General features: G+C 39.7%; 1 protein-coding gene across 1 annotated transcript; it reads right to left on the bottom strand.

The window, feature by feature from the left end:
• Nucleotides 1-13: 13 nt before the first annotated feature.
• Nucleotides 14-23,415, bottom strand: CIITA (class II major histocompatibility complex transactivator). The gene is made up of 20 exons (XM_064153010.1): nt 23,383-23,415; nt 21,880-22,034; nt 21,015-21,143; nt 20,535-20,594; nt 18,450-18,533; nt 17,163-17,222; nt 16,264-16,422; nt 14,974-15,105; nt 14,782-14,835; nt 12,367-12,438; nt 10,243-11,947; nt 9,962-10,135; nt 8,850-8,921; nt 8,224-8,304; nt 6,754-6,846; nt 6,329-6,412; nt 5,530-5,613; nt 4,474-4,557; nt 3,736-3,828; nt 14-2,183 (listed from the first exon to the last, which is right to left on the bottom strand). The coding sequence occupies exons 2-19, from the start codon at nt 22,004-22,006 to the stop codon at nt 3,756-3,758; spliced, it is 3,327 nt and encodes a 1,108-aa protein (XP_064009080.1). The 5' UTR covers nt 22,007-22,034; nt 23,383-23,415; the 3' UTR covers nt 14-2,183; nt 3,736-3,755.
• Nucleotides 23,416-23,796: the final 381 nt, after the last annotated feature.

Consider the following 23,796-nt stretch of genomic DNA (forward strand, 5'->3'; position numbering starts at 1 on the left):
ATGCACTACAAGCTACTGTAAAAAGGAATACTCAATTTTATTAATACTTTAAAAATATTAATAAAGATAACCAAAGCACTGTATGACACAATTTACAATCTGTACATTATAAGCACACATCCCACTAACTCGTAGAAGAAGAACAGCAGTATGCCCAACATGATTTTATCACTCCAGATGGGGTCCTGTAACATGCAGCTGTCTGTGTAATATTTAGCACATTCTCAGATTCTGTCACAATGAAGCATAGCTACAAAATATATCCCTAAAGGGGTGTTTGTCATCCAAAGCTTAGTTAAGGGAAGCTAAGAAAGACAAGGGCTCACCATAGATCTGCACAGCTGCAATGCCACAGGCTGATGCGAATATCACTCAAGACTGGCCTCAAACTACCTCCCATTCAGGTAGCAGAAAGAAGAGGGTGTAAGCAAGATATTTTCCATGACTGTGGCTAGAATTTGGCTAGAGAGAAGAACTATGCAGAGAGTTAAGAGAAATGCCCCTTTCTAGTTATATTTTCCATAGAACTTTTCCACCTTGAACTCTTGTGCTATTTCTTTCATGCACTATGTCTGGTTCCTTGCTCTCCGTTGTTTAACAGAGAACAAATCAAACCTTCTTTCTTTCCTTCTTTCTTTAACTTGTCATCCCTTCATCTCTGCTTGTCAAGATTTTGCAGGCACTTAAACTTTAGCAGAAGAGTATAATTTGCTGGAAAGAACATAAAGACTGTGTGTTTGAACTGGGGTCTTTTTTCAAATCAAGTAACAGTATTTGAGAGGTTAGCTAAGAGATTCTAGTTTGCATAGATCCTTGGGTCAGTATTGTCAGTGCTTTCTGGCAAAAAAGACTTGAAGGAGGTTGTTGAACTAACCTTGAACTAGCCATGAAGTAGAGACCTCCCTTCCCAATTTGTGACATATCAGATATTCCTAGCTTTTTCCTTACCTTTTTGGTTTTTCGCTCTAGACTGTCTCTGGACAGGAAGTCAGAGTGCTAGTCCTAACAATTGTCTCTGTACTCTCCATGTCCACAGAGCTCAAACAAAAGATCAGAAAAGAGACAGGGGGTTTGCAATGGCAATTAGCAAAACCAGTATTTGGCCCACGTATAACTGAGACCAGCAGCACAGACACATGGTAACACTGTGAAATGTGTTACTGTCTGTCATTGCCCAGGCATTCATAACTGTAAAAGAAGGCCACGCAGAACACACACACTGTAGTGGTTTCATTGTCAAGTATAGAAGTGATGCTTGTGCCTTTGTGCTGCCACCTGCAAGTGAGAAACTAAATCCCAATCCAGATATATGAATTTAAAGTTCTCATTTGAAACAGAGTAACAGTTTGAAGAATTTGAAGATTGCTACATTGAAAACTTTTGTGCAATAAACAAACTATTTATACACAATTGGATTTCTGTGATATCAGAAAAAGCCTTTAAAAAATGTAGTTTTAATTCCATTCTTCTCTTTGTTGCTTTTTTTTTTCCCCATAATCCTTTTGCAAGATTCTGTAACAAGAGAGTGGCAGAAAATACTCTTCTATCCCTTAAGTGGTGTGGTGATTAGCATCAATAAAAGAGCCACTTCTAGATCTTTGTGGATAATCTTACAATATCTGTTTTCCAAGACTGATCGTTCTTATTTATGCTTCTGACCCTAATGCTTCAAATCAGTCCAGACAGACAGGTGGCATCAATAACACTGAGCTCTGGAAGTCCACAATCATCAGACTGAATTTGATCACAGTTATCACTGGCACCATGAAACAATTAGATTTGGTCTGTCACTACTTCAGATGTTGTAGGTTCAGCAGCTTGCAGTCTACTCTTTGATGAATTGATGATAGAATCTTCTACTGTCAATATCCTGGTGATTCCTGGTCACCTTCAATGACCAGGATACACCACAATATCCAGTTGCTCTTTCTACCTTAGAAACTTGATGTTGCTCAGCTCATTAATTAGCAGAAACACAAGTTGGTCTTTAGTAGCATTTAAAATTACCTTTAAAAAATGTGAACCCCATCATTCATTCACCTTGAGAACTGCTCAGAAGCTTAAATGGGATTGAAATTGATTTTTTTGTTCATTTTGCCACTCATGCTAATGAAACACCAATTCATTAAACATAAATAAAATAGGAAAACACATAGGACACCTTCCCCTCTTCTTTATATTGCCTGTGAAATGATAGAAACAGAGTATTAGATGTATAACCATCAGCTTAATCACCATTAATGTCTCCCAAACCATATATCTGATGTACTTTGAAAACTGGTAGATGCTGGATGTTTCAAGTTTGGGAGACAAGATCCAGACTTTCTGCTACTATTTATCCTCAGTGCTAAAGAAGGTTTCTTCATGTACTCGTCCAATACTAACGTGGTAACTGGTGCCAAAGGTATGACAGCAGTGGAGCAAGATGCAAAGGGTTATTTATGCAGAGCCACATTAAACAGCATCTAGGTATGAGATGTGAGCAGCACTGACTGCCATTGCTGTGTCCCAAGGAAAACCACAGTCATCTGGAAGCTGATGAACACGTTCAAAGGTTCTTGTCACATCCTCACCTTGAATAAGGCACAGGATGTTAAGATAAAGCTTAAGCTTTTGTAAGATTTCCTGGCAGCGTTCATATCCCTGTCTCCTAAGCAGGTATGATTACTGAACTAGACAAAGAGTTAATTGTACTGTATGCTGCATAATCTAGTCTGTGAGGCTGCTATGGCGCCACAACCTGCAGCCTGATTAGTGCATATGTATAGCCCAGTCTGCATCCACTGATTACTGTACTCAGAGCAAGAGCCATGCAAGAGCTTGGCTCACTGAATGGCTTAGGAGGCCACTGCTGACTGCAGCTTTTGCCAGGACCACTCAAACCACAACTCCAGCAGTTGGCAACCATTCCATAATGTGTTTTTTGCTGTCTGAAAGAAAGCTGGAGGGTATCTAGTATCTGTAGCTTCTTATTCTTCACTTGGATAATTTCACTGATTTTTTTTAAGAGCAAGAGAAAGCACATAGCAGAAAACTGAGAGCCAAACTCTTACACAAACCACTAGCTTCCGGTTCTTGATGAAGCTCCTTCAGTCCAGGAGCATCAAGGCAGTCAGATTCTGGTGAGGATCATCAGCAAAATGTTACCCAATTGCAAATGATGCAATTATTTCATGAATCCTCTAAACTGTGCAGGCAGAATCAGTGAAACAGAAGTGGCTGCCAGTGGCTAAACCATAAAAACCAGACTGAGAACAAGGAATGCAGAACCAGTGCTCCAAATACAGTCCGAGCATAGCATCAAAGTGAGACAAACAGCTGTTGAGGATTGGTATTAAGCAAAGGAAAAGTGAAAGGACTTACTAAAAATCAACACAAAACTCCCTCTACGGAGTAATAACTCCTCTATTAAACAGCAGAATTGTACAGAGCTATTAAGTTTTCTGCAACAGAAAAGAGAAGGGAAGCAGGTCAGCTGCCAGTCACTGAACTGGGCTGAAGCAGGAGTCCTAGAAGCTTGCTCTTGGTGCTGCTCTTGCAGTCTGCTAGTGGCGGTACCAGGGAGCTAGGGAAAGCAAGGCAGCAGGGAAAAGGGGTCCTGTTGTGGCAGTGATCTGTGCTGCTCTAGGGCAGTATCTTTGTACTGATACCGCTCATGGTCTGCTGCCTGTGAGACCAGAATCAGCAGCTGCTGTAAAGACAAAACTTGTCTCAGAGAGCCAGGGTTTATGTTACCTTTATGGGATCATCTGAATCTACACACTGATCCTAGAATCCAGCTGCTGAAGGTGTTCAAGCATGCCATAAGGAATGGTGGGATTCCACATCCTGTAAGGACAAATTCAGAAAGGAAAGGTTTTAAGAACCATAATTTGCTTCAAGGTTTTTTTGGTGCACTCGGTATGTTTGCATTTTGTGGTTTGGGTTGTGTTGGTTTTGGTTAAGTTCCTTTCCCTTTTGATTATAATTTTAGAAGAGCATTTAAGCTCTGCAACAAATGAAAATGCATTTCATTTACAGGAAAGCATTTCATTCTTCCATAACCTGGCTGATTGGTTGTAGTACACACTACAGTCCTGTTTCCATAACCGTTCTTTAACTTTCTGTCAAACTCCCTTCCCCTGAATGTGTCCCAGCAGCTTCAGTCTATTTAACCTCTAATGTTGGCTGCTCATTGTCTGTCAAATACAAATTCTGCAGCACAGAGTAGGTCAGGCACTCTGGGAGCACAGAAGGGACGCTCACTCTGCTTACAGCTCACACCAAGGTTGCTTGCCCAGGACAGTTGGGAATTAACGTCACTGAAATGAGAGACAATATTTTTAACATTTCTGTGACTGCTTTTGTATTTTGATGATGTCTTTTTTTGTGTGCCTCTTAAAAAGCTGACAAACACAGAACACAGCTTTAGCATGAATTCTAACCCAGTTTACAGAATGAGGATACAGCAGACAGCATCATCAAGAGACTTACACCAAGTTCTTTATATGGGGACATTTTCGTAAACTGTCAGTCAGCTGCTGAGCTCCAACACCAGTTATTTTGTTATACTGAACACTGAGGGAGAAAAAACAACTTTGTTAACCCAGATCCCATCATGTAGTGGTGTAATCAGGCATTTATTTGAAAATTAAAAAAAATACCATTCAAGCTTATTTGCAGTTGGGGGAAAAAAGAAGGAAAAAAAAAAAAAGAAACAAGTAGACCTTTGATTAAAAGTAGTAAAACACTTCATAGAATCATAGAATCACAGAAGCATAGAATGTCAGGGGCTGGAAGTGACCTCAAAAGATCATCTGGTCCAGCCCCCCTGCCAGAGCAGGATCACCTAGAGCAGATCACACTGGAATGCAGACAGAAGGTTCCTGACTGTCTCCAGAGAAGAAGACTCCACAAACTCCCTGGGTAGCTGATTCCACTGCTCTGTCACCCTCACAATGAAAAAAATCTTCCTCAGGTTCACAATGAACCTCCTATGCCTCGACTTCCACCCATTGCCCTTTGTCCTGTCACTGGGCATCACCAAGAAGAGGCTGGCTTCACCCTCCTGGCATTTGCCCTGTACATATTTATAAACATGAATGGGTCACCCCTTAGTCTCCTCCTCTCCAAGCTAAAAGGCCCCAGCTCCCTCAGTCACTCCTCGTAAGGAGAATGTTCAACTTCCTTAATCATTTTTGTAGCTCTGTGCTGGACTCTCTCAAGCAGCTCCCTGACTTCAAAGGTCAAATAGGAATTTCAGTTAGATCATCTGAGGGAGTCCTTATTCTGTGTACCTGAGGTCCTTCTCCAACTCTCCATGACCTCATACTCCCACCTTAAGACTAATTTTTCATTTTTTATGTTGAACCTTGATCCTTTTTGACCACTGACCACTTGGACTCTGCATAAGCACGTTTTCCATGTGAAATTTCCCTGAAATTTTCTTCCTCCATTTCTGTCTCCTCTACCCTGAGCATAGAAGATTGAAATGTTAAGTATGCAAGCAAGTACACTTTCCTGGGCCATCTCAGAAGATTTCATACTCACTCCAGCACTCTTAAAGATGCCATCTCAGGGAGAACTTTTGCAAGATTTTCTGCTCCAAAATCACAAATGCTATTATTGTATAAGCTGCAGAAAACCAAAGCAGTATAGTCACAACTAAATAATGGATCATGTAAACAGATTATATATTAGATGAAGCAATTTCAGATATGGCCAGCACATCATAACTTCAATTTATCCTTATGCTGTTAAAATGTAAAACTCAGTTTTGTATTTTCTGTGTCAAGTGAGACAAATGACCGCATCTCTTCTTCAGATAGCACAGCGACAGCAAAAATAGGTCTAGATTCTTAATGATTAATGAGAACATTTCCAGGTGAGCAAATTATTCCCAAATTGCACATCATGGCTCCTTATATTCCCTCCTGAGATACTTCATTCAGACATTTTAATGAAGTAGAACTGACCACTGGTCCCACATCAGCAAACGCACACCACCTTGTTGCTGGCTTAGGGCTTAGGCCTGTGCTTAGCAAGCTTCCCATTAAGCTTGCAGTAGGTCATGCCCCTGTGTGCACATTTGTACAGGGTGTTATTCAGAAGTGAGTATTATGGATTGGACTGGAAAATCATTCCAGTGCTCATTCTATTTGTGAGATATCTTCTGTATGTCTACACTAGGTCATATATTTCTCTCTTCTTTCCTCTAAAGGCTTTATGCAAGAATAAGTACAAAACTTGGCTGCTGGACAGGGTACATATTTGTTCCGTGTTCAGTAATTTTTAGCAGACACAGCAAAATATGCTGCATAAAGCAGTTGAAGAAAAGACAACTAGTTACCTTAGTGTCTTTAATGAAGACAAGGAAGGAAGAGCTGTAGCTAGTTTCTCTGCTCCCACATCTGTTATCTTGTTCTGTGATAAGCTACAATAAGTGAGATTGCTTTGTTAGTTGAGCAGGTTTATTCAAATTTACTACAATGTGGGGAAAATTAATTTTCAATGTGTATTTTAATATAATTTGGATGGTCTGTTCTGACCAAATGCAGGAAAAAGACAAATTATGGCCCTCCTGGGAAACAAGGAATTGCCATAAATTAATCCATTTCTCTCATGACTGTACAAACTAAGTATGTCCATAGACTCACTAATCTTCTATGCCCACGGGTTAGTTGTGCCCATGATTGTTAAGATACAGTCCCCTAATGCTCCAAGTTCAATTTATTAATTTTCAAAATTTCCCAGAACTGTTAACCTTGCACTTACTTTAATGTTTCCAGTGATGTCAGGGTTGGAAAGACTTCTGATAGACTCTTTGCTCCCTCATCTCCTATGCCATTTTCACTGAGTGCATCAAGGCTAGGTGACAAGAAGGACAGAATTAGCTTGTGTGCAGCTTGTTCACCTCAAGGATTACTCTATCTGTCTGACAAATTCCTTCTCTGCAGTAGCCTCAATCAGCAAGAAGTATCACACGTTACAGCTTTCTAATAAGCAGATTTCTGTTTCCTGAACTTACAGCCTAGAATTAGGTTTTTCTACTCATTGAATGGCTTGACCCATTTTCTTTGATATGCAAGATTATTAAAATGGTTATGAAATAGCAATGTTCCAGCTAGGCTGAAATGAGATTTCCTGTGCAGAACTGATGAAATCCCAACAGATGCTGCAAATCCCTGCCTAAATGGCTCCTTCTCCGGATAGGGTGTATTAGAGAGTAACTTTTCTTCATTCAAGAATCTAGATGAAAAGAGTTCTATGTAGTCATAATTTTAGGTACTGGATCTCTTCCTAATCTGACATAATGATGAGTTGTGTTGGACTCATTCCAACTTTAGAGCTTTATTGTTTCCCCCAAATGTCATGAGAAGGCCAGATACAATACAGACAAATGGCCCGTGGGTTGAACCAGTGAAGGCTAAGACCCTCTCTAACCCAGTAAGTAATCTTCCCACAGAGGTGATGGCATGATATTTGCTATTATTGCCACATTTGTTTCTAGTGTAATGAAGATTAAAATTCAGAGACAGCTGGTTTGTCATGGATACAAGAGAATAAGTGGAGTTCTTAAAACTCTAATACTGCTTCTCATAAAAGAAGGGACAAAAACTGTGAAAATAGGTGAGCAGAACAAAACCAGATACTGGCTGAGCATGACTTTTTTTTTTTTGTCTTTTGTATTAATCAAATCTACAAAGCTCAATCTCTTGTAACTTCTACTGAAAGTTCAAGATGTTCACTAACATCAGAAGGTGCACAGCACTGGCAAATACTGGTGTTAATCCCTAAGCTTAGCAGTGTTTCTGCTGAGGAGGGAGCCCGTTCTCTCTTGGGGCAGACCCAACTGAGTTGCTCAGAAATCTCACCACAAAGGCTGCTGAGGCTCAGGAATGTTAGGGAGCTTGAATGAAGTAATCCACAGGCAGTGTTGGTCGGTGCCCTGGCAGGAACGGTGAGCACCTGATTGAGCTCTAAACCTTTCCCACAAACTTTTAACTGCTGAGGAACATGAAAAGTGACTGAAGGGGTACTGAATAAACCTCTACCAAGTGTAGTAAGGGAGGATGAAGACTACTAGCTTTTAGTCTCCGTTACACTCTCTGAATGTTTTTATTGCTCAGTTTGTTCATCAAAGCAAGCAGTCTTGCTGGCAGATGCAATGTTTCCGGGGTAAATAAGCTCCCTGCACCATCAAGGACTGCTGAGGAAGCAAAGTTAATCTTCAGCATTACTCACTCTAAATGCTGAAGTGATGGAAATGCTGCAAGGATTTCCACAAGTTTTAGGAATCCTTGATGGCCACATACTGGACCTAGCCTGGAAGAAAACAAATGTAGACATGTAGCATTTTTTTTCACATGCTCAGAAACATCAAAATTTAGGAATTTTAAAGTTCTAAACTGGGCCAGGTGTGAAGAACAGGAGAAAACTGAAGAACCTGATAAGAGCACTGCTCAAACTAATTCACATGCTATGGCAGGATATTTGAAACAGCCTTGGAAGTCCCTTAGGGTTTGTGGGGAAAGAAAAAATATCCCAGACAGCTAGATCACAATACAAATATTTTATAGCCTGTGGTATAGGATCTACATCTGGTAATAAGGAGTTAAACTGTAGTAAAATCAAACTAAATTGATTGAAACATGTTAGTCTGTGTCTCTGCAGGAGCTAGAATTTTTTGCAGTTTTGGCCATAATTTAATAAATCCAGCTAAGAAAAGCAAGATAGCAATAAAGAGGATTTACTTAATGCTTTACCAAAACCTAAGTACACATCAGTTCAATGACTGTTGCAAATAGCCACAACTTTTCTCAGTCTTAAATGCAATCATGTGTCAATCAACAGAGAGCTTCATCACTTACGCAAATTCTAGTTTTCTGAGGTTTTTGATAGCAGGAATTTCATAGCTGCTGCAACCAGATGCATCTTGCACACTAAAATAAATCACAGGAGAACCAGAGTGTGATGAACATTTTAGCAATGAAAACAGTTCTTTAAAAATAATTTAGGAGGAAGTTCTTCATAGAGGGAGTGATTTGCCATTGGAATGGGCTGCCCAGGGAGGTGGTGGAGTCACCGTCCCTGGAGGTGTTCAAGAAAAGACTGGATGAGGCACTTAGTGCCATGGTCTAGTTGACTGGATAGGGCTGGGTGATAGGTTGGACTGGATGATCTTGGAGGTCTCTTCCAACCTGGTTGATTCTATGATTCTGTGAATTTCTTAATAAATGTTTCCAGGGAATAAACCACTGCTGCATTAACAGAGGGACCAGGAAAATTCAGAGTAACTTCTGTTCCAATCTTGCTTCATTAGATTAATTTCAGTCTGATAATTGACTTTCATAGTGCAGTTGTTTGCTCTGTTTTCCACTAAAACTTAAAAAGATATGATTCTATATCAGGTATTTGCTGTCAAATGTGAAACTTATTTTATGTATATTTTAATCAAAATACTTTGCCCATGTTAAAATTTAAATCACCATTTTTATTTTAGAAACCCAATCAAAATATATAAGCATGCTTTTAATGGCTACCAGTCCCCTAATCATATCATGGGCAGGCATGAAAAACTGGGTGTATAAATCACGTAACACAAGCTTTTATCTCCTGAGCTAAAGGACTGACTCAGGTCATTTGTAACAGGTGTAAAACAAGACCTTCTGTACGGCCTGTGTGCTACAGGGAGGGAAAAAATCAATTAGCCTAAGTTCTGTAAGTGAAACCAATGGGAAGCTAGCATATTCAGAGATTAAAAAGAAATGTGGAGAGGAAAAAAAGGTCATGTGGCTTTTAACACTGGCGGTTTTAATATTCTACATGGTACTGTCATTGCTCCTCCCTACTCTGACAACCACCACGTGTCAGGGCAGAACACCCTGTGACAATATAAGAGCTTGCACTGCCTTAGTTAATTCTTTGGACAGGCAGAGGACTCCATTCTGTTAAGACGGCTTTTGATAATAAGTGAACCTACCAGTTGATCACTGTCTCCTGCATCTCTACAAGTTCTGAAAGGTCACTGATGTCCTTCATTGTCTTTGCCTTAAAGGGATCAAGGACAAATTTCTCTGTTGATGCTCTCAGCATTTCGTAGTCTTTTGTCTGCTTTAAAGAGTTCCAGAGCCTGACTGTATCGCTGAGGGAGGCCCTGTGAAGTGACAAAACACAGAAAATCAACAGATGTGACTGCTGTTATTGCATGTAAGTGTCATGCGGTCCTATGAATGGCATTACTGCTTACAGAGAATGACCAACCTGAACGATGCCACATTCTTTAGGCCAACCAAGTCTTTTAGCCCTTGCATGTCGATGCTGCTGTTTTGCAGATCCAAGGAAAACTCTTTTCTTGAGCTTTTCAAAACAAAGTGCAGTACATGGACATCAGGTGGGGTAAGAACTACACCCAAAAAAGACAGCTCTGGCTTGAGCCTTAAGGCCACATGCTGCAAAAGATAATTGCTCTGTGTTTCATAAACACAGTGTAAAAGCTCAAGTAAACTCTCTGGACAGAGCCTGTTGATCTGCAGCCTTCTAGCATAGTTCAAGAATATTTTCTGTTTCTTGGTTGAATGTTTTACACCCTTTTTTGAGAAGGAGCAAAAGCTGGGGTCATCCTGGAGGAACAACAACCCAGCCAAAAATCGAGGCACTAGATCTAAACAGTTATGAGTTTTTTTCTTCTTGGATGAAAAGGAAAGGTACTTTGTTATACTTTCATCTTTGATGTCTTCTGCTAACATAATGTGAAGTGCAACCAAGAAATTCTGAATGACAAAATCAGAGAATGTGCTCCCGAATTCCTCTTCTTCACTATTAGAACGCTGGGGAAAGGTAAATGGCAGGAAAAATCCATATTTCAGAGCAAACTCTTTAACTTCCTTAGAAGGAAGATCAGTTTTCATGACACTTTGGTGCTTTTCTTCCAGATCCCAGGCTACACGGGCTAGTGCAGCTAGACTCTCTTGATTTTGCGCAGCTGTAACATCTGTTTGCACAGGTATGATCTTTTGCTGAACAAACTTCAGGAAGACTGTAGTAAGAGTTGAAGGAAGGCTTTGGTTTCCCATTTCAAGTACTTTCTCACAGAGCAAACAAACAAATCTACACATAACAGGGCTGTAACAATGACTGAACAAGTACTCAGATTCTTTGATTAATTTCAGTGCTTTACTGCTGTAGGGCAAGCCTTGGAAGTATTTGGTTATGAACAGTTCTCTCTGCTGAGGGGAAAACCCCACTATTTCAATAGTCTTATCCACTTTGGACACACATTGGTACACCTTGTCTTTCGGTCTTGCTGTAAGTAATAAAGTACAGCCACGAAGTATCTTTTTTTGGATGAGTCCTGAAAGCAGCTCCTTTATACTGCAGAAGTCTTTTTCAGGCTGGCTGCCTGAGCAACGAGAAAAAATCTCATGATCATGTAACTCTTCAAAGCCATCAAAAACCAGAAGGACTTTATCAGGATTTTGCAATATATACTCAAAGATCTCTTTGCTTCCCTCTTGAGGTTTTACAAAAAAACCAAGAAGGAGATCCTTTAGGCTGTATAGCTTCTCAGGCAAGCTTAGTTGTTTGCAGTCAAACCAAAATACAAATTTAAATTGAGAAAACTCTCCATTGGACCAGTCCTGGCAGATCTTCTGAATAAGAATGCTTTTGCCCATTCCTGCTTTTCCCAGCACCACAATCACTTCAGTGTCTAAGTCTTTACCTCCTGGGATTTGAAATAGTTGGCTTCTTTTAAGGACTGCCCTTTCCTTCCCTTGCAAACTACAAGTTACCAGATCCTTTTCCATTGCTTTTACACTATTCTTCCCAGTCTTGGTTTCAGTTTGGCTTTGAACAAGTGTTCCATCAATGAACAGATGATTAAGAGTTACTTCATGCTCCATGGCCACAGATTTGCACACATCTCGGAAGTAATCCATAAGTGATGTACAGAAAGCTTCCACTGGCTCTAGGGAAAAGAAAAGCACACACTGAAGAAACTAGTCCACAAATTACAACATTGTCTCATGGATTGTAATATGGTCAAAACACATCAGTTCCCATAATGCAGATAGGTCTGGATTATCCCACACAACTGTAGCTAGGAGTGCAGGCACAACAGCCACTTTAAGACCTATGAACTAAACACTGTTGGAGTACCAAAGCACATGATTAGAACAGCTACGTACACTGCCCTAAGTAGGTATTACAGCTACATCTAAAGGTAGGGAATTCTAACATCTTAAAACGGGAATTGTGCTTAGACAGTTGGAGCAGCTTCATGAATTGCTGAATGACAATTCCTAAAGTAGCTTTTCTGTAAGGGGAGAGATAGAAAAAGTAGCCCAAAACCCCTGGAATTTTTAAGTTTAAGAGATCTAAACTCACTCGGTTTTTTGAAGGGTACTTCAAGAGAAATTACAGGAGCAGGAGCTCGGACTTCTTTGAACAGGTCTAAACCTGGAGAAATAAAACAACTTACTTGAGGAAGACACTCAGACAATGACTGATTCAAATGTTTTAACAAGACTAATGACCATTTTCAAGTTCATTGCGATATATATTATGTACTATCCAGAGAAAGAGACATTATTTTTATCTTACAAAGAAAAGGAAAAATATCCTCACACAAGTAGAATTCAGCTAATGTGAACTGATGCAGGCAGCGTGACACCAGGCAAGATGACTGCTGTATGCACTATATGACCTATCATAACAAGGTGACATCCATTGTTCTCATATGTCACTGGTTTGCATAAATTCACAGCCACATATAACACATCTTTATGCTAACAAAACTAATAGCTTCCTTTTGTTATTCTACACCTCCTACCCAAACGTTAAGGATGAAAGTCAGGGAGAAGTGCTTATTAGTAACAGAATTTACCCCTCACTCTTCCTGACAAACTACTGTTGCTGGCCAATTTTCTCTCATTTTGTCTGACTGTTTTCAAACTACTGCAGACTTTTGCCCTTGGTCAGATGAGCAGTATCTGACATACATAAAGAAATTGGGAATTTTTCAGAGAGAGCATATTTCTGCAGACTGCTAATGACAGAACTTTGGGTAGGACTATCAGTTTTGACAAAACTTTGGGTAGGAAAAGCTTTGCAGGTATAGGACAGAATTAAAATTGTCTGTAACAACCCCAACATCACTAACAGCCTCATGGTAGCAACAACCCACAGAGAGGTGGAAGAAACTTGAAACAAACCAGGTCTATCTCCCAAGATTTGAACAAATATAACTATTATCATAAGATTTGGTTTATCTTGATGTAGAATGTGGTTTAAAAAACCACACATCTTCAAGTTTCAGCGATCTGGAAATCAATTCCTATTCTGCATGCCAGCAACAAATGGAATAGGTAGAGTTCAGAGTTTCTTCTAGCAGGAAGGCACCCCCAGACTTCTAATAAGCAAGTTGTTTTTCCATTGACAGAATACATTTAATATTTAGTTCTCCTTATAGAAGAACATCAATTGAAGAGGTTAAATCAATAGGGGACATGCTGGTTTTCAGGCAAGGGTCTGGCTTTGGCCTACTGTTTATGTTATTAAATAAAACTAACCAGATGGAAACCTAAGAAAAGCTGCAAGGTGGCATTAAGATGGGAAGCAGCATTGGTCAAATCAATCAGCTGTTAATATTTTTAAAAGGGAAATAGAGTGGCTTGGTAGTTTAAGTGCAGTTTTTCTGCTGCATGTGGAATTCTGAAGTTTCTGACATACTCAGATATGTTGTGCTGCTGTAAATCAGTTGGAATTATTGGTATTGTGCATTCGTATAAATGAAATACATCAGTTAAAATGCTTCCACAAGCACAGGGGTATTTGCCTGTTATTAATCCCCACTCTAAAATGTTGCTGTTTTGGGTAGTGTTAGCCAGCAGAGGGCAACAAACCACCTGTACTAAACTGCAGATAGCTGTGATTAACAATGTACAAGGAGATGGGGAACTACTGAAACGCCCACTGTAATCATAATCCCTGTTCTAAAAGTTCTCTGAGTACTAAAAGTAAAGTGTCTCAGGAAAGATTGCTACCGCAGGTGGAACCAAGGCTCTGATCTACAGGTTTCTGTATTGTTTATTTAAATAAGTAGTCATAATTTTGTTTTGTGGGGGCTACCATGTGAGCCAACTGCAGTCTAACATCCAGCACGGAAGGTTTAAGATGCTCAGGCCAGGCCATGCCAGTATTAACACAACATCCACTTCTGATGATGCTCAAGCAGACTGTTTATAAATGTATGAGGGCTCAATGTCAAGGACAAGGGGCAATGGATGTAAAATACAGTGTATAAAGTTCCACCTCAACATGAGGAAGGACTTTACTGTAAGGCTCACAGAGCATTGGAACAGGCTCCCCAGAGAGGTCGTGGAGTCTCCTTCTCTGGATGCATTTCTGTGTGACCAGCAATAGATTATGTGGCTCTGCTCTGGCAGGAAGGTTGGACTTGATGATCTCCAGAGGTCCCTTCCAACTTCTAACACCCTGAGATCTTATGACTGGACTTATCTGGACAAGAAGGCTTCTTCCAGAATTAAATAACAAAGACATTTGCATTAGGCTGCAAATATATAGCTGAACCTGCAGCTCTACATCCTCTTATCTGCTCTGTATTTTGGGCTAGATAAAGCAGCCAGTGGTCAGTGTAAAGAAAGAAATGCCATTAATTTTTTGTTTTTCTCAGTAAAGTCAATATGAGTAAAGACTGAAGGGGAGAATTTGCTTTGGGTAGAAGCAGTATGCTCCCTCTCCAAAGTACTGTATATATATCAAATACATTTTTTTACTTACCATATAAACTAACTGGAAAACTTGGGGATATCAGTGTTTTCGTGGACGTCAGCACTGGCAAGAAACAAATTACATTTTTCAGCATATCATAGCCATCAGCAACTGAAATAGGGGAACTTACTACTTTGTGGACAGCCTTGATGTTCCAGTATTTTCTGCCTATTTACATGGATCAAAGATTATTGCTCTTACCTGGATATATTATAACATCAGATGTGCCATTTCCAAGAACCATGTTCAGTATCTGCTGAGGAGGACCTGCAAAACTTGTATTCTCTTGGTTCCCTTTCATGCCAACAAGTAGACAGTCTGGAATTATAGGTACTGAATATTCTGAAATGAGAACAGAATAATTACTCTTCTGTTTTTAAAGGCTCTTGTTTCTGAAGGTCTCTAAAAAGTTTTCTAAAAGCTACTTATTCTCTCTGGCAGCTTCTGGGTAAATATCTTCAGTGGAAAAGTTTATGAACCAGAATTGGTAAGATTACATGAAGCCCACAGAAGCCATTAAACAAAAGCTCTTAAAAGGTACAATGAAAGTAAAACACAAGGAATTACCCAGCTTTTATTGAGTACTAACTTTTGATAGCCTAAAGAGAAAGTCTACTAACATAAGGAAAAGAACTTAAGGCTAAGTCTGTGAAGTATGGAGCAGAGATCCAGAGGAGACAAAATGTGTGGATATTATGTATCTGAAATAATTTTACATCCTTTGCACTACATATTTCCCCCCCAAAGCATACATCACACAGATATACAAGTACTTAGCAAGCATCCTCCCTCCAAATCCATGCTCAGAAATATTTTTGATGATGCAGTGCTTGCAATTTAATCAGCCATAACTCTGAGTTTCTGTAGGTATGACAGAATTTCTTCTGCTAATGTTTGCTGTTTCAGCTAGCATCAGACGCATCAGAACTTCTAACTTACCTATTGCTTTTTATTCTTTTCCAGCATAGATTTAATAGTGAAAGGTGTTGAATTGCATCTTGCTAGTGTACCATAATTACTCTCTGCTACCCAACATGATCAAGTCAAAGTAACTATACAGCCCATCAGTCAGATTAGCACTCAGCTTTTGTGAGCAGAATTCCAACCTAGATTTTGCTGTACTATTGCAAATGCAATTATCCCACAGTCCTTGGTAAACCTCTGGAAGTAAAAGAAGTTGGAACTAAACCAAAGTTTATTAATGAAAATGTTGCAACTTCCTACTATTAAGACAAGTAATTATTTAGATTATCCTCTAGTAAATAGTTCTGTTCTCTTATTTATTAACCTGCACTTCACCAATTAAATGATTTATTCTGTTTCAATAGGGGAAATACAAGTTTAATTTCCCTTGAATATTTTTCCTTCTTTTAGTGAGTGCCACCCTTTTAAGTGTTTCTCGGCATTGTTCATGGTCACTGGTCAGATTTATAAGGGAGTTTCCCCCTTGTATAAATCAATCTGTGTATAGGTGCACACCTGTAGCTGTACCATACATACCAGGAAATACAAAACTTCTTTCCAGTGCTTTAGTAGCAGGAGCGAAAAAGGACATGTGGTGGCTAGTAAGTGAGGTGGAGCTAGTTGTATGGCTACTGAGAGGCATAGCTAAGAAACTGCCATTTCCTGCAGACACTTCAGGGACTTCCACTTGGGAAAAAAAGTAAAACAAAAGGGAAAAGTTATTTCACTGCAAGAAGTTAAGGAGGTCAAAGAGGAGGTCTCAAGAGATGCCATAAATCACTTGATTCTGATCAGGTGTGTTTTGATTTTTCAAAAGCAAGAACAGTTGACACTAACTTTCTGAAATATACCCAGGTCTCAAAATCTAAAATGTATTTATGAAATTTTGTAGTAAACCACTTTTTTCCTTTTTATTCATTTTTCCCAACCTGTCTTCTTTATAGAAACCTTCAGATGTGCTTAGCTGTAAATGATCTCACATATAGATGACTGACAGATAAACCCTACATTGTCTGTACTAAGTTTTCCAAGCATGGTTTTTTACCTTAACATCACACAAGATTAGACAGGTCTAAGTACCATAAACTGAGGATCCTGACTCTTTGCTTGGACAATACATGTTTGTAAGGATAACTAGCCTTTGTTAAGAGGGTTTCCCACAAGAACAGTCTTAAGACCCATAGCTCAATAGTTGCTGCAGAAAGAACGTGAATTCGTTGCATCATGAATTAGTCAGAGGTGTATAGGAATAGGATTTGACAGTGAATCTGATGGAAGTGGAAACATGAAATTGCACAATGATGCTGTATAAAAAAACCTATGAGAGCAAACTTTCTCCAGAAATGTTACAGTGCTTAACAGAGGATGAGACTTTGGAGCATAAGACAATATATGTTCAATAATATTCTATCCAGCCAATAACTTACCAGTTTTTCTGTATTTGGGTTCTGAAGCACCAGAGCAACTCTCTGCAGAGGCTAAGAAGGCTGAAAGAGAGAAAGGATAGTAAGAGGCACAAATGGATCATTTGATAATTTTCAGTTTCCACTGTCGTAACTTATTTTAACTTTAACTAGAAGTGGGTGTTATCAATTTCAATTTGGCTATTTCAGAACTATATGGATCCATTGTATGAAGTATGAATGTGAAGAGCCTCATATTATTTTACTCTGACTGTGGAGTTTCAGTTAGGCTGCAGATTCTTCTGCCAATAATTAAAGATTTTTGCTATTGTTCTTGATATTAAAGATGGACTCATTCAGTTAATGCTTGATAAGATATAGGCACACTGAAAGCAAAATTAACCCTGTTATGCAGATGTTAAGAAAAGGGATGTGCAAAGGAGAAAGCATGTGGTTGTATTAGTGTATTAGCTGTATGAGAGATTCATTGAGGATGTGTTTGTCGTGGAAGATACATGGCCTGGCTTGCCCAGGCATGATCCCATCGTTCCATTCCCTCCAATGGGGAGGTGGGGAGAGGGAAGGAGAGAGGGGAAAGCAGAGCACAGGGAGAAGACAAGACCTCCCAGTCTGGGACAGCAAGCTCCTGCCTTCACCTAATATAGTCAGGTTTGGCAAAGTGCCATTCTGATTGGTGCATCTCTGTGGTCCAAGGGGCCATCAGTTTTCAGGCAATCAATAAATAGGCTTTTGTCACATGGTTTTTTTTTTCAGCTTTTTCTTTTATTTTGCCCGCTCTGTCCTGCCACATTATGCTCTGCTTTGCCTGCAACAACTTTCAAGACACAGAATTCCCTTTGAGTTTTGGGTACTGCCTGATACTATTTTCTGAGTAAATATTCAAGGCCTCTCTCTAAGAAGTTCTGTAATTAGATTCTGTTGTGCCTTTCTGCCTTAGTAGCAGAAAGGAGCCTCTCAAGTTCCCTGGTGGGCAAAAGGTATAATTAAAACTAAGAACCTCTTTCCCGTTTTAATGTTTGCATTTGCTAGTTACTTCTTAAAGTGTCCTAGTTTTGTCTGTTCCTGGTGTGTATAAGTGTCCAAACAGTGTGTTTTGAACATTGTAAATACGTTTTCTGGTGAGATTTAATGCTAATAAACTATTTTCACAGCTATTAACAATCTTTGCCTGGGTATCAAAATTAATATAGATTATTAATTTTGCATAATTCATTAAGTGTTAAAACCAAACTACCACCATGCAAACTTAGAATTCAAACACTATGGCCTTTCAAACTGTTTTTCACTTACTTCGTTTCTGACAGTTCTGCATCTTTGTGTCAGTAAATTTCTCAGTGTTTTCAGCAGCCATTTCATCCAGAATAAGATTTCCTGCTAAAAACATGAGATATTGCCAAATGTCAATCTTTGCACTCCTAGAAAGATTACAGAAAATCAAGAGAAATATAATAAAAATGAAATATACTCCAAATAAAGGATAAAACCCAAATCAGGTGATAATCACAGTCAGAATTGTTTCAGTTGGGAAAGACGTCTAAGGTCTTTGAGTCCAACTGCTGAGCTAATATCGTGGCCACTAAATTATGTCTCAAAGTGCTATGTCTACATGGTTTTCTAACACCTTCAGGGCTTGTGACTCTACCATCCCCCAGGGCAGCCTGTTCCAATGCATGACCACTCTGAGTAAAAAAATCTTTCATAATATCCAATCTAGACCTCCCAACTTTAGGCAATTTCCTCTCATTTTATCTCCTGATACTAGGGAGAAGAGACCAACACCCACCTCACTTCAACCTCCTTTCAGGTAGCTGTCAATGAAGTCCCACCTTAGCCTTTTCTTCTCCAGTCTAAACAATCCCAGCTCCCTCAGATGCTTCTCACAGGACTTGTTCCCCAGACCCTTTGCAGGTTTTGTTACCCTTCTCTGGACATGCTCCAAAACTGAACACAGTATTTGGGGTGCAGCCTCTCTAGTATATTTGGGGTGCAGCCTCTCTAGTACTGAATACAGGGGCACGATCACTTCCCTACTCCTGCTGGTTACACTATTCCTGATACAGGCCAGGATGCTGTTTGCCTTCTTGGACACTTGAAGTAAAGGGCTCTAAACAGATGTACTGTGTGTTGTAGGAACTGTGAAGCTATCCACACCATTCTTCTACTGGCAAACACTTAAGTACTAATACTGTATCTTGGGGCTCTTCAGCTTGGAGAAGGATTTGAAGGGACCACGTAGCGGCCTTCCAGTATCTGAAGGGGGCCTACAAGAAGGCTGGGGAGGGACTATTTACAGGGTCTTGTAATGACAGTATGAGGAGTAATGGGTTTAAATTGGAAGAGGGGAGATTTAAACTAGATGTTAGGAAGAAGTTCTTTCCAGTGAGGGTGCTGAAACACCGGTACAGGTTGCCCAGGGAGGTTGTGGATGCTTCCTCCCTGGAGGTATTCAAGGGCAGGTTGGATGATGCCTTGAGCGACCTGTTCTAGTGCAAGGTGTCCCTGCCTATGGTGGGAAGTTGAAACAGGATGAACTTTGAGGTCTCTCCCAACCTAAACTATTCTATGATTTCTCTAAAACCACTACAAATTTTGCCTTTAAGTGCAAAACTTCCCAAATTCTAAACACAGCAGGGAGTAGTAAAAAGCATTTGAAAAGTCATGCAAGCTTCATCTAGTCAGAATTGTCCTAGGGAAGGACTGGTTTTGGTAAGTTATTCCAAATGCCTTCACATAAAACAGGATATGCAGATAGTCTGTGAGTCTTTTTGATTCTATGGATTTCAAAACAACCACATATAAATGTATTCGTATTCTGAAATAGTGAATAGCTGCATTTGTGCCATTACTAAAAGAATGATTTTATATCAAAACCCAAGCAATTAGCTCTGGTCAAGCACTGAATGAAGGAATTATTTACTTCAAGTAAATTATACCATTCAGGGAGAGAAATAAAATATAGTATGTTTCCTCAGGCAGCTCTGTGCATCCTGGAGAAATGTGTGAGCATGAACCTCTGGGTGGGTCAGGTTCATTGAATTCATGTATATAATCTGTGCTGTGCTCAGAATAAGTCTGATGCAAATTGGGGGCATATACTGCACTAGACAGTGAGGATGTACATACACTATGGCCATGGCAACATGATCAGCAACCTGGTCAGAGATAAAACTGACCTCTTTGAGAAAGGCCTACAAAAATACAGAAGTCCTCAAAGCTTGCCAAGCAAATCCTGGGGGACAACTACCAGGGGAAAAGAAGAGAATACTAGATGCACAGAAACCCTACTGGGGTTCAAACTGTGGGAATGAAGTACAGTGCAGGTGTTAGTCAGAACACTGTCATGAAGAAAATGAATCTTTGTCACATAAATCTTACCGAAAGCATCTTCCACCTGCTTCTCCTGATGATCTTTGAGCACATATTCTGCTAATTCAGCTACCAGGAAAGGAAAGAGAAAAAAACTAAAACAAAAACCAGTAACACAGTAATGACACTAAATTCTGCAGTAAAACTATTCTAACCTTACTCTCATTGACTGTGGATTCAGAGAAATTGAAGAGTTAATTTTTTCTCATAAATTGTTGTTCAGGAAACAAAGAACATGAGAAAGGAGAAGTGGAGACAGGAAGCATTAAGCAGAAGGAGCCATTAATAGAGAGATTTCCCCCCAACTACCACAAGCTACTGTTCATCTGTTTCCCTACAACACACAGGTTTAGGTCTAGATCTACCATGCATGAGACCGTTTGAGTGTGTGTCACTGCTTTAGGTTGAGAACAGGATTAATAAGAAATAATTTTAAGGAGTCAATAGAAAATAAAGGTTTAAAAATAATTTAAAAAAATGTTCTTATACCTATTCTAGCATAAGCTTCTACAGTATTGGAACAGAGATATGATTCATCCCCATTTTCACCATTTTCCATTGTACACAGGAAATCCATATTATTGAACTGATCACAGTTGCTGGCATCAACTTCAGGGTCTAAAACAAAAAAAAGAAGTAGACACTGGCTCAATGAATGCCATGACCAAGGAATGAAAACCACAGACAGCAGGACATGCAGAAAAGGCAGATTTGTTACTTCAGCGTAAGGCTTTGGTTTTTTATTTTCTGTTGGCTAAGAAGGACTAGAACTGAACTCTGAGTAATTTATAGTCACTCAGATCAACACTTTAGCTAAATTCTGAGACTATCTTTCCTAGTAAATAAGCCAGTTCCAGAACATGTTTTATGACACTAAGGCCTACACACATGGCCTGGACTCATCTGTACTATTGAATCTTATTCTTCAGGATACAGTGGTAACATCCACATTCCCTCTTCAGAATGATGTTGGGTCCGTATCAAACCCTGAACTACCAGACACAAATCGTCTGTGAAGCTGCTGTGAAAAGTGTTGAAAATTACACTTGCCCAGCTTAGGACAGGAACATCTGCAAACAAACTGCTCCGAGGAATGATATCACACCTTGCTGAGTGACAGTGTCCTTTGTTAGCCTCACTGACTGTGGAGCTGCAAATGTGTAGAGTTTTAAAAACCTGACCATTTCTGGAAGCAGTCACTATTTTATGCACACCTACAAACTTAGCATACTCTAAGACCAAGTGACTGTTGAATTTAGTCCAGCCACCATGACCAAATGTAACTGAGAGGCGATGGTCATAAACTATTGTATGATGACTAAACTAACTGAGTAATTTTTGGTGTTTTACTAACCTGCAGGGAAGTCACTTTCCTCATTTCCAGACGACTTAAGATCAAAGAGAGTGTATAGATGGAATGGATCAACATCACTGTGCAGCAAATCAAGATAGCCACTTTCAGGTGTGGATGCTGAATTCATTATTTGTCTCTTGCTGTCTGAAATCAAACTGCAAAACAGTTAGATACAGCAAAATCACAGCTTTTGTCAAACAAAAACGTTAAGTCCTGCACTGTGACTTTCTGCTGACAAGACACTCAAGTCTTAAGGTTGTGGAGCTAGTACAGCTTGCCAAGTCTTGCACTGAGTTATAACCCTGAGTTACTTATAGTTTATAGTGGGACTTATATATTTATTTCTCCAGCCAGGGGAGTGGGATACTGCGGTGTGGCCACCTGGAACAAATATGCCAAGTACAGAATGTCAGAACTCCTATGTCTTTCTCAGGATATAAAAGATGCAAGCACGGATCCAGCAGATATCAGGGATATAGGAATACTGCAATGAAGACAACAAAAGGAGAATCCCATTCTTCAATGCCAGGACAACTTCTCAGGGGAAGAAGCTTCTGGCTGGGATATTGCATCCAGTTCCTAAGCCCTAGACGTGACACTAAGCAACGTCCCCTCAGCAACAGAGGGAACAATGGAAAGTAGAACACTTAGTTTATGATTCTTTCCCAAACGATATGTTGAGTGTGTACAGGATAGCATGGTCACCTTGGGAATTAGTTTCTGGTAACAGGGCACTCCCTAACAGTTCAGAATCTGTCACAATTATTATAAAATTAATTTTCTTTTCCCCTCAAATCATGTGTATATCCACTCATGAGCTGGGAATTGCCACAGCCTTTCAAGCAGAATGTTATAAATTATTCAGAGAAATCTGGCCAGTCTAAGGTGCTGCCTGCTCCAGTCACTCACAACAACTGCCTAAATTGCTGCTGCAGCTACATTTGTTGATAAAGTTTATCTCTTTACCTCATTTTAAATTCCTTCTATTTCCTTCCAGTTACTGCAGCAGACACTAGAATAAGCTTAAAGATTCCTCCTGGATATTTCACAGGTAGTGGAATAATATTACTTGTTCATTATTCATCACCTTTATCAAACTATTTCTAAATCAAATACTGGCTCTCAGTGTTTACAGATCACTGATATGAGTGTCACCTGGGCTGGTGATCAAAGTAATTTATTCCATCATAATATTGAGAAGTCAGCATAACATGAACAACCACCAAATTTTCCAAATCATATCCTGTAACAATAGGTGTCCACAGACCATGACCATAAAAAGTGTCTGCTTAGCATCAGGTGCCTCATTTTGCTGTGATACAGCTCTGAAATATTCTGCCTTTAGCAGAATGCCATTGCTGTCCCCAGCTGTAGGTCTGCTTTGTGAAGGTGTGCAAATGTGGAGCAACCTGCTACACCATGAAGGCCACCTGCAGCATGAAAAAAGAGAAATAGAGGTACTCCTGCAGCTCTAATGAAAGAAGGCAGAGTAGCTCTACTCACACACCACCATGTGCTGCTTGGCTGTGATCTTCATTCTTCTTACCCCTCTGAGGGGTTGTCCCTGGGGTCATCTTGAAAACTGACCTCTCTGTATTCTGCTGCAGAAAACACCAGAATCCACACCCAGAACTTAGTAAAGCAGGTGGATACAGTGAGGTCCCACGAGCAGAAACAACCTACCCTCAGGCAGTTCCCCTTTTTTATGTTGTGTGGCCTCATTACATTACCAAGATTAAAAAAAATTGATGTTATTGCCTGCCATGCTATAAATGGAAAGCAGAAGTTGACAAACCTGCATGAGAACCAAGAATGAAATTATAAACACACCAGATTAAATTTTCAGTTTGTTGCAACAGGTTTTTTTTTCCATTTCCTTTTTTGAATTAACTTAAAATAAAACCAAAGCTGGGCCCT

The sequence above is a fragment of the Pogoniulus pusillus genome, chromosome 13, assembly GCF_015220805.1.
Source record: "Pogoniulus pusillus isolate bPogPus1 chromosome 13, bPogPus1.pri, whole genome shotgun sequence".
In the NCBI taxonomy this organism is placed as follows: Eukaryota; Metazoa; Chordata; class Aves; order Piciformes; family Lybiidae; genus Pogoniulus; species Pogoniulus pusillus.

Coding starts and splice junctions, on each gene's coding strand:
- CIITA (XM_064153010.1), bottom strand. CDS start 22,006: ATGAATTCAGCATCCACACCTGAAAGTGGCTATCTTGATTTGCTGCAC. Junction 10,136..10,242: donor AAGAATGTGGCATCGTTCAG/GTTGGTCATTCT, acceptor GTCACTTCACAG/GGCCTCCCTCAGCGATACAG. Junction 5,614..6,328: donor TCTTCATTAAAGACACTAAG/GTAACTAGTTGT, acceptor GGTTTTCTGCAG/CTTATACAATAATAGCATTT.